At 39.9% G+C, this 11206-nt stretch overlaps 2 protein-coding genes across 2 annotated transcripts; both read left to right on the top strand.

The window, feature by feature from the left end:
- Positions 1–1417: 1417 nt before the first annotated feature.
- LOC129950695 (uncharacterized protein K02A2.6-like) lies at positions 1418–3554 on the top strand. Its single transcript, XM_056062617.1, has 2 exons — positions 1418–2465; positions 2509–3554. Exons 1-2 carry the CDS (start codon positions 1418–1420, stop codon positions 3552–3554), a joined length of 2094 nt encoding a protein of 697 aa, XP_055918592.1.
- Positions 3555–3600: 46 nt separating this feature from the next.
- LOC129950694 (uncharacterized protein K02A2.6-like) lies at positions 3601–4902 on the top strand. Its single transcript, XM_056062615.1, has one exon. The coding sequence runs from the start codon at positions 3601–3603 to the stop codon at positions 4900–4902; it is 1302 nt and encodes a 433-aa protein (XP_055918590.1).
- Positions 4903–11206: the final 6304 nt, after the last annotated feature.

Genomic DNA, 11206 nt, shown 5'->3' with positions numbered 1-11206 from the left:
GAAGATTTTATAGGCGATGTTAAGTAGACTTATTCCTCTATGGTTGGTGCAGTTTAGAGGGTCTCCTTTTTTCAGGATCGGGCAAACAATACTGAGGTTCCATTCATCGGGAATGCTTTCTTTGGACCATATCTTAAAGATATGTTGGTGCATGCTCCTAACCAACTTATCTTCAGCTGCTTTTAAAAGCTCGGCATTCAAGCCATCCGCTACAGCGGCGTTATTAGACTTCAGCTAAGATATGGTAATCTTTACTTCGTCTAAGTCGGGAGGACGGGATTGTTGGCTTTCATCGTCTATGTTGAATGGATCATTCTGCCTGACAGCGGAATTCAGTTCGTCGTAGCCGTTACACAGTCTGCAGAAGTGGTCCTACTATATCCTCAGCATTGACTGCGGTTTCACTATGATGTTTTCATTTTCATCTTTGCAGCCTTCGGTTCTAAGTTTATGTACCTGTGAATTTCGTTTCACCTATTCATAAAACTTTCAAACTTCATTAATGCTTTTGTTGAGCTTAATAGTCATCCAGCCATTAAGTTTACAGCGGCTGTTAAGTTTGACAGTTTTCTGCAAACGTGTCATGAACTTGACAGCGACGTTTTTAAGACGATTATTTCCGGACTCAACTTTTCTCACTTCTTTACCAGCCGACAACGTGTCCAGTTCTTTCTTTTTTACTCAACCTAATTAACTATCTAAATTTATTTGAATTGTCTTATTGAATTAATAAAGTATATGAATTGAAATTAAATAGTATTCGATTTATTGCACAATCATTATACATATAACGAATCATATTAATTGGCGACGAGGATGGGATGAAGAGCAGCTCATCAGGCAACAGCAAGCATGGTTTGAGAATCTCATGAAGAAGAATATGGACATGATGAAAGAGATCATGAGCAGAGTTCCGGGTGCCTCGACCACCACTACAGTTCCCAAGTTTGAAGCTTTCGATCCGGCCAAAGCGAACTGGGAAAATTATCTCTTTCAACTTCAGCAACACTTTGCGGCAAACTCTATCACAGAGGAGAATGTGAAGAAGTCATTTTTCTTGTCATCATGCGGCAATCATCTTCTAGACCTATTGAAGAAACTTTTTGAGACAACAGACGTAAGTACACACACTTTTAGCAAGCTAACCTCACAGCTCACAAAACATTTCAAATCCGATTTGCATATCCTGGCTTCGAGATGTAAATTTCTTCGTCATCAAATGTCTCAAGGGCAAAGCTACAGTGACTGGATCGCGGATCTCAAGGGCCTTGCCAAGGACTGTGCATTCACGTGCCGTAAAGAAGGGTGTAATCACTCTTATGCTGAATATATGATCCGTGACATGATAGTCTTTTATACACCGCATAATCAAATACGTTTGCAAGCCACGCAGGACAGCGATCCTTAATTACAAAAGATGGAGAGTATCATCACAGCTTTTGAGTTATCGCAGAAAGCCACATCAATCTTGAAGGAAGGAGAAAGAAAACCAATGTCTACCACCGCCGCCGTTGAAGTCAACGCTATTTACTCGAGTAAGTCACAAAACGCCAATTATTTAAATAGAAAGTCATGTCCTGATTGCAACGTGCAACATGACCGCCAAAATTGCAAATATTTAGATTTTGTATGTGACAAATGCCATCGACGTGGGCATATCCAGAGCGTATGTCTCTCGAACAAAAAACAAAATACATGTGATCGACGTCGTAGGAAACGGGATTATTCTCAAAACCGACAAAGCAATCGCTCAAGCTCCAAGCATCGTCATTACCAATCGCGTTCACATAATAATCAAAATACTTCGAATAAAGATTTTAGAGAAACGGCACATTTAATACACGAAGTGCAGCATGAAGACATATGCACTCTAAAAGAATCAATTGGTCAATGCGAAGAATCAAAAAAGAGATTAATTGTGTCACTAGAAGTAAACAAAGTCCCGCTTGATTTTCAATTAGACACGGGGGCTACCTGCTCATTAATAGGTTTGCAAGGTTATCGGAATTTAGGAGAACCAATTTGTGCAACGACCGACCGAGTACTGAGAGCATATGGTAATATTAAAATTCCCATTAAAGGCATGATTTCGGCAGAGATTATTTGGAGGGGTATTGTACGTAGATTGCCTTTATTAGTAGTCGATAGCGAATATGGTTCCAACATTATGGGAATGGACTTGTTTGATGCGTTTGATCTTAGCATAAAGCAACAAAGTGAAGAAAAAGCTCTACATGTTTCAAGTGACAATTCTGACAAAGAGCAGCAACAACTAGCTTTAGAAGCAAAAACACTTTGTGAACGTTATAAATCAGTGTTCAATTCAGAGCTGGGATGTAGCAATAGTTATGTTGGTCATTTGGTATTAAAGGCTGATGCACAACCAAAATTTTGTAAATATCGACCCGTCCCTTTTGCCCAAAAAGAAAAAGTGAAAGCCGAAATAGATAGACTTCTTAAGCTGGGTATTCTCCGCCGAATTGAGACCCGTCCCTTTTGCCCAAAAAGAAAAAGTGAAAGCCGAAATAGATAGACTTCTTAAGCTGGGTATTCTCCGGCGAATTGAGACAAGTCAATGGGCTGCCCCCATCGTCCCTGTTCAAAAAGCGAATGGTTCGATTCGTATTTGTGGCGATTTCAAGCAAACAATAAATCCGCAACTAATAGTAAATCGTCATCCATTGCCACGGGTCTTGGACATTTTTCACAGTCTTGAAGGTGGTTGTTATTTTACGAAAATAGATCTCTCTGATGCTTATTTACAGATCCCGTTAGATGAGGAGTCTCAGAAAATCTGTGTCATTTCCACTGAGTTTGGTCTGTTTCAATATCTACGTGTACCTTTCGGTACAGCTAGCTCTACGGGAATTTTTCAAAACTACATCGAACAATTGACAACCGGGCTGTTTGGCGCAGCTTATGTCGATGATGTCATTATTTCTGGGAGAAGCAAAGGAGAGCATTTGGATAATCTAAAGACTTTTCTTGAACGTCTTGAGAGTCATGGTCTACGATGCCGTCTAGAAAAATGTGAATTTGCCAAAAGCAAAATCGAGTATCTGGGTCATATAATAGACGCAACTGGCATTCGTCCGTCTGAGTCACGACTACTTGCCATCAAAGACTTGCCCGAGCCCAGCAACTTGAAGGAACTAGAAGCATTTGTAGGAAAAATAAACTACTATAATCAGTTTATAGAAAATTTTGCACAAATTGCTGCCCCGTTAAATAAACTTCGATCGAAGAATGTAAAATTTATATGGGGAGACGAGCAGCGAAAAGTTTTCCAAATATTTAAAGAGAAACTCATGAGTGTATCGAGGTTAGTTCATTTTCAAAATGATCTGCCAGTTTCTTTAGCGACAGACGCATCGTCGCATGGTATTGGCGCGGTAATATCTCACATATATCCGGACGGATCTGAGAAACCGATAGCTTTTGCTTCGAAGACATTAACAGAATCCCAGAAACGCTACAGTCAGATCGAAAAAGAAGCTTTGTCGATCATATTCGGAATAAAAAAGTCGACCAACAGCACAACATGCCAACGTTGACTGCCTATCAAGATTACCAATTGGACCTGATGAGGAGTTTGACAACATGGATGAATCGTGTCATACTTTAGATGTCTACAGTTCTTTTATCGAAGATTTTCCCATAAATTCATCCACTGTAGCTGAACACTCTAAAAAAGATAGTATTTTAAATAAGGTAGTATTTTATATACAGCATGGATGGCCAAATCAGTTGCCGAGTTGTGAAGCTAATTTGATTCCCTATTTTCGTCGAAGGTTAAGCTTGTGTGTGTGCACTAATGTTGTTTTATTACAGACTGAACATCTCAGAGTAGTAGTTCCTCGAAGTTTACAGCCTAAGGTACTATCATTACTCCACGAGGGTCATTGGGGAGAGACAAGAATGAAGCAGCTGTCACGTCGGTATTGTTGGTGGCCGGGTATAGATGAGATGATTCACCATACTGTAAATGAGTGCAACGCCTGCCAGCTCAATGCGTCACAACCTACAAAGCATTACACCAGCTGGCCAACTACCGAGCATTCATGGGAGCGCATTCACATCGACTACGCCGGACCTCTTGAGAAATTTATGTGGCTTATCATCGTCGACTCATTCTCAAAGTTCCCGTTCGTTGTTCGCATGCAGTCAACAACTTCGAAAGCGACAATAGGTGCTCTTCGTTCTGTATTTGCACTCGAAGGATTACCAAAAACCATAGTGTCAGATAATGGCACCCAATTTTCTTCGGCAGAGTTCAAGAATTTTTGTCAAGAGAACGCCATTACTCATTTAACCTCTGCACCTTTCAACCCTGAATCAAACGGTGCGGCAGAACGCATGGTGCGAACGTTCAAAACAGCGTTGACCAAGATCTTATGTACGACAGCACGCAGTGAAGATGCCTTACAAATTTTCTTGAACACCTACCGTACAGCTCCAGATGCAGATGGGAAGTCACCTGCTGAAAAGCTCCACGGTCGTTGTCACCGTACGGTATTATCAGTCCTTTGTCCAGATGTCAACAGAAAGGATAAAGGTAATTACCTGTCAAAATTCTCTACAGGAGAAACAGTTTACGTTCGTCAATATCTTAAAAGAACGAAATGGGTAGAAGGAGTCGTAATCAAGCCGTTGGGAAGGAAAATGTATCAAGTACAGACAGATTTTGGTGTTTGGCGTCGTCACCAAAACCAGATGCGTCCCAGATCATTTTCGAATCTCAAGAATAGTGAGACAACTCCATCCTCACGATCTCCAGTTCCATTACAAGCACTTTCGCCATCACCACCATTGGCACTATCACCAACGTCATCAGAACCGCTATCGTCTTTGTCATCGCCTCAGCCGACATCAGCAGCAGCACCTTCACCACAATTGCCATAATTGCCATCATCTTCTCCGAAACCTTCTTCAATTGAACGCTCTCCTCCGATAAGGGATAAGAACGTTATGCAATACCCAAGTTCGGAACCTAAATCTAGTTCAATGTCGACAGGAGAACATCAGCAACAAGTTTCGTCTCCAAGTGAATGCAGACGCTCACATCGTTCGAGAACTAGAACAATCCGGTTTGGATTTGAATAAGTGTGAGGGAACTGTTGAGCTTAATAGTCATCCAGCCATTAAGTTTACAGCGGCTGTTAAGTTTGACAGTTTTCTGCAAACGTGTCATGAACTTGACAGCGACGTTTTTAAGACGATTATTTCCGGACTCAACTTTTCTCACTTCTTTACCAGCCGACAACGTGTCCAGTTCTTTCTTTTTTACTCAACCTAATTAACTATCTAAATTTATTTGAATTGTCTTATTGAATTAATAAAGTATATGAATTGAAATTAAATAGTATTCGATTTATTGCACAATCATTATACATATAACGAATCATATTAGCTTTTATACCTCTAAACATCTTCGACCACACGTTTCTCATGCGCTCTCTTTTTCCTTTTGAGAAATCGGCGTTCCTCTCGCCTCTTCTGTTCATAGAGCTCATGAGCAGCTGTCGTCCATTTATACACCGCGACTTTGCGTGCCTGTTTTTGGGCTGCATTTGCCTGCCGACATTCCTCATCAAACCAGGGGTTCCTTGTTGGTGGTTGTTTGAAACCCAGCACATCAGAGGCGGCTTCTCTGATTGCATCTTGGCAATATTGCCACTGGTTTTCGATACATTGTGTTGGCGGCAGGGAACTTCTAGAGAGGTAACTGGTAACTTGTTCGGAAAAGGATTTGGCGAACTCTGCCGATTGTCCCAGCACCTTCCTGTTTTGCCCTGGGTCTGAAAATCCGAAGTGCTACCTTTGCTACAACGAGGTAGTGGTCCGAGTCGCTGGAACCTCCTCGGAAAGTTCGTACATCCATAATGCTGGAAACGTGTCTGTGGTCGATCGCAATATGGTCAATCTGATTGACGGTAGATTGATCTGGAGAAGTCCAAGTTCCTTTGCGGTTATTGAGGTGTGGAAAACGCGTATTGGCTACCATGACGTTTCGCCCCGCAGAAAAATCTATGAGCTTGAATCCGTTGTCGGAAGTGTTGTCGTGCGGACTGTTCTTCCCGATTATTCCACCGAAGATGTCTTCCCTTCCTAGCTTGGCATTAAAATCGCCCAGGACTATTTTAATATCGTAGCTAGGACACTGCTCATATGTTTTGTCTAAGAGCTCGAAGAACATATCTTTGGTGTTGTCGCCTTTCTCTTCTGTGTGGGCATGCATGCATATCAGGCTAATGTTGCCGAATTTAGCCTTGATGCGTATGGTCATGAAGCGCTCATTGATACACCTTTAGCTCAAGACTTCTTGCCTAAGTCTGGCTCCAATGACGAAGCCGCATCCAAATAAGCGCTGTTGGTTTTCGTGGTAGCAGTCACCATAGTAAATATCGCAGTTTTTCACCCTTTTTGCCCGGCCCATCCCATCGTATTTCCTGGATGGCGGTGATATCTACTTAGTAGCGGTCTAGAACCTCCGGCCATTCTTCGGCCTCACGTGGCATATCGGAAGTTCGCTGTCCTTTATTCGTTTGCGTTGGTTGACAACAGTAAATCCGTCCGTATCCGAAGCTTGTTGTTGCCGTCACCCCGACGGCACAACCCCCAACCTGGAGGGCCAGATCCTAAGTATAACTCCAAGGATGGGGAGCCGGATAAAACCGCTTCTTATAGGCCTGGGCTCCGAATAAGTCGAAGAAGCCCTATAAGGTGTTCACTAAGTAGTTCAACCTTACTTGAACTGTAGACGCCACCGTTGATTCCATTTCGGAAATTCCTCCGCTGCCGTCTGGATAAGGAGAGGTGCCTTAGTTTAAACACCTCTCCCTCCTCTCTCGTTTCCTGCCCCCAACAACTTTCCACTGGGGTTGGAACCCAATCTCCAGTTGATGTAATAGGCACCCGATGTTCACCACGTTGAGGTGAGAGTAGGAACTCTAGTCCCTTAGAGTTATTCTAAATAGGGTTTCCGGAGTAAAAAGATAAAGTTCCGTATTTCAGGTGGACTATTTTTGATTGGTGCTTTTTCTTTTGACAGTTGATTTGACAGTCTCCGTCTAAGATCGTCGTATACACATTTATTCAACATTCAAACAATGAAAAGAATTACAACATTGAAAGCATCAGAATAACTTAAACAACTGTCAAATGAAGTCTAGAAATAAAGAATAAACAGTTTCGTTTTAAAAATGCAATTTCAAAATTTCCTAAAGTCAAAATTAGTCAAATTTCAGGTTCGAGGCGGCCAATTGCCATTGCAAGATGTCTTATTAACAATTTGAGGTCAAATCGGCCAAGAAGATTTTTGATTAATGATTGTCTTTGAAGGAAGATTTTGATCTACATTATTTTAGGTGATAGCTAAATTTCACCATGCAACAAAGAATTTTGAAAATTTTAATCGGAAACTGTTCAATCGAATTGAATTATCCTACATAATCTTCAGTAAATCCAATTTGACTATCAAAAATGTGGAAGTCACTCGTCCCCTTAGCGGATTCCACTCCACTCATAACTTCACCTTTGATCAAAAGTATTTTTCCAGTCTAATTAAAAGAAGAAGGTTAATATGATGCCGCCAATCCCCAACTCACTACATACTGTCACTTTAAGTGCATGCATTGACATTTTGGAAATGACGCCTCGGAAACAAATGTCAGAAACAAAACGACTTTTTGTTGTCTCTTATTAGTTTTGACATAATACATAATCCCTTGTCAATCCCTCGCAGTATTAAGCATTAATTCCACATATTTTATCCACTTAAAAAGTTAAATAGCCAAAGTGCAGACAATATGAAATTTAAATGTTTGAAAGTTTCAAAAGTTAAAAGGTTGAAGTTATTAAAAATTGAACTATAGCATTGTTGAAAGTTTGAAAAGTTGAAAGCTAGTTGATTGGTTGGCTTGGTTCTTTGTTTCAACTGCGAAAGTCCTCTGTCACTTAGGTTTTGGAACTTCGATTTTGTATTACACATAGGTGCGGTGCTGACTGATGCAAAAAAGGTGATATTGTTTGCCATTATCTTCCTATAAATCCAACTGACGTTTGTACGTACTTACATGTAAATGTTTCTGGTCTTAAATTTAAAATTGGCTGCGTAATAATAAACATAGCTTCTTCTTTTCCCATTTATCTTTAAATCTGCAGTTGTTGAGTTAAAAGAAGAAAATCCACTCATAAGCATTTTATATATAAAGGACGTTCTTTCCACGTGTGTACATTCATTTTCCCTTAATTCTCGTATATTATTGCATCCTTCTAAGGTCCATGTTTCTTTACTTACTAAAAGGTACCTATGCATCCAACATGTATAGGTTTGTATGCTCCATAACATAAACGAACCATTATTGCATTAATAATCCACCCAAAATGAAGTCTTCACGAAATAAGCCGATTGGTGGTGGCGCTAGTGTATACCACTTCTATATCGCTGCAGCGCCACCACCATCCAGTGGCCGGTGTACGGTGGCGTCTGAAAGCAGTACCATCAGAATTAACCACACAACCGAGAAAATTCCCTTTCCTTCCGTCTATGTTCGCTTCGCTGGAATTGGGATATTTAATTAAATCTTTTATTCGCGTAAGCTATTTCTCACAGAAAGGATTTATATCCCTTTAGCGCAATGACAATACACTTACACACATACACAGGCACACGTTCGAAATGTGTCGTGTTTGTTTGAATATATTGTTACATTTTGCCTGAATCAGCACATCGTAATTTTTGGGTTGCCTTTATGGCAATTAAATTTCAACCAAACCCTCTCTCGTTCGTTCATTTTCAAAAGGACATACCTACCACTTGCATATATCTAGATCCTTTTCAAAGGATACATATATTCCAGCTTGGTATGCTCTCAACAACTACGACCGACAACAACGACGACGATGTCGACGCGACGTCTGTGGCAAGTGTCTGCATAATTACATACTAAGAGCATCGTAAGTGGTACTCATGCTACTATACAGCATTTACCCTCGAATTTCGAATGCACCCTCTCAATTCTTTCAGCTTTATACGAAACGTTGACGACGATGACGCGACGACGAGAACAATGACGTCTGACCGATGACAACAACTGCGACGACAATACGACAGTAGCTGTGATGTGACTCAGCCGTGTTTTCAATCGACCGTAAATCCTAAAGAGTGTCCTTTTTTCTATCTTCAACAAAAATCACAGGAATTTTTATCTGGACTACCAGCGACGTCGATAAAGACGACGCGAAGGGCGGGGATGAAAAACGTATATCTTTGCTGAAATTAAGTATCAAACAGACATTGACAGAAGTTTGGTCCCTTCGACCGTGACTTTTTCACATATGGGGTGAAGAAACATTCTTCTACCGGATATAGTCATCCCCTTCTTAAAACGTTATTTGGTGTTTAAATTTGAGATTTTTGATTATTTACGCATTTCAAAAACCCTAAACCAAATAATATAAATTGCAACAATTATTTGAAGCTCTTGTTGATGGCATCATGCATCGTAGTTGTTCGTTGTTTGGGGTTTGAATTTGTTTTTAGGGTAAGAGATAATAACGGTTCTGTTAAGTTGTATACTTTGGTTCGTCTATGGTAAGTGATCAACAAGAAATCCGTTTTTGATCGCAAATAAGTTAAACCTTTTTTGAGAGAACTGTCAATTGACTGCAGCCATATATTTAATCCAGTATTGTCAAAAAATATTGAGTCCCATTAAAAAATACTGAAGCATGTCAGTAGACGAACTCACCACAGAAAATTCTGAACCTGCAGTATAAAACTGACGTTTAAAACATCGAAAAATTACAATTTGAAGGTTCAAACTTCAAATGTCAGAATTTGGAAATTTGTTAAAAGATAAAGTCTGAGGATAAGAAAAGAAGACTTTCCTTATGTAAACAAGAAAATGAATAACCCTTACATTAAATTGAAATTAATTCTGTTTGCATCAAAAGAAGACCAACATTTAAGAATAATAATCACAATGATTCAATTGAGCCAGTTGCATAGAAAAATAAAATGTCAATTTTGACATTTCTAAGGAAGTAAAGACATCCAAAAAATATGTATTTACAAGTCCTTCTTGTTGTTTTTTATAATGTTTGTCATAAAATCTGATTTTAATCAACTGTCAAACTCAATTCACGTTCCACATACAATCCACACTTCAACGAAAGAATTGTCATAATGGACGAATATTTCGTATGTAGTTGGTCGCTCTCCGATGAGATGCGAGAATGTGTTTGGTTTTCGCATCATTCTACACACATTTTCTCACATTAAGCCCTATGCAGTTTGTAGGCAAACTGAAATGTGTGTCCCTGATCTTGATTTTTGGTCAGCATTGTATTGTAACGGGAACTTATGTAAGTGATTTTATTGCGCAAAAGTGAGCACATTGCCTTTAGACAAGAGTCGCGAATTAATACATTCCTATGCTCTGCTAAGTGCTAGATGATGGGAAGTATGATCGCCGCATCAAAAGTTCATTAACAATTTAAACTTACTTACAAAATGAGGTAATAAGAAGACTTATGAAAATAGACAAAGCAATGGGGCCATTAATACATTTTATATACACTGTCATTGGCATCGATTTCACCAGTTTGTTCCAAGTGTCAGAGGTGAATTCGGCTAAGGTGATATTTAATACCGAATTACATTTGACAGTTAGGTTAGGTTAGGTTGGATTGGCTGTCCAGATGTCATTGACGCATGTAGACCTCAAGGGTCCATTGTGATACCACTAATGAGGTTACTCATGGGAGAGTAATGAATTTAAACAAACCATAAGTAATAAAGTTAGAGAGACGGTTTGTGTCAATCGTTGCCAGTTCACTGGTATTATCGAAGAAGGGATTACCGAGAAAGTAATTCCTTCTAATGGAGAGTGCTGGACATGTACATAGAAGGTGTTGGACTGTTTCCTCTTCCTCCTCGTCCATGCAGCTTCTACAGAAGTCATTTGTGTAGACCCCTAGCCTCAGAGCATGTCTACCTATGAGGCAGTGTCCCGTTATTACTTATACGTTGTCTGCTCACTGATATCAAGCCTTTTGACCGTTTTAAGTCAATACTTAGCCATATTTGCTTGGTTGCTAGGCAGGTGGTACTTTGTGACCATCTAGTATTTGTTGTTTCAAAAGCATATTGCTTGAGAAGATATTTGCATGTAGCAAGTGGTGTTCCTATGTTATGTTTTTG

This window comes from Eupeodes corollae, chromosome 3 (genome assembly GCF_945859685.1).
Source record: "Eupeodes corollae chromosome 3, idEupCoro1.1, whole genome shotgun sequence".
NCBI lineage: Eukaryota > Metazoa > Arthropoda > Insecta > Diptera > Syrphidae > Eupeodes > Eupeodes corollae.
Note: the sequence above shows the minus strand (reverse complement) of the source record. Positions and strands in the feature narration are given on the sequence as shown.

Bases quoted from the DNA above. Each gene is read 5' to 3' on its own strand.
- LOC129950695 (XM_056062617.1), top strand. From the start codon at position 1,418: ATGGAGAGTATCATCACAGCTTTTGAGTTATCGCAGAAAGCCACATCA. The intron at 2,466-2,508 runs GTATTCTCCGCC...TTGCCCAAAAAG, and splicing joins AGATAGACTTCTTAAGCTGG to AAAAAGTGAAAGCCGAAATA.
- LOC129950694 (XM_056062615.1), top strand. From the start codon at position 3,601: ATGGATGAATCGTGTCATACTTTAGATGTCTACAGTTCTTTTATCGAA.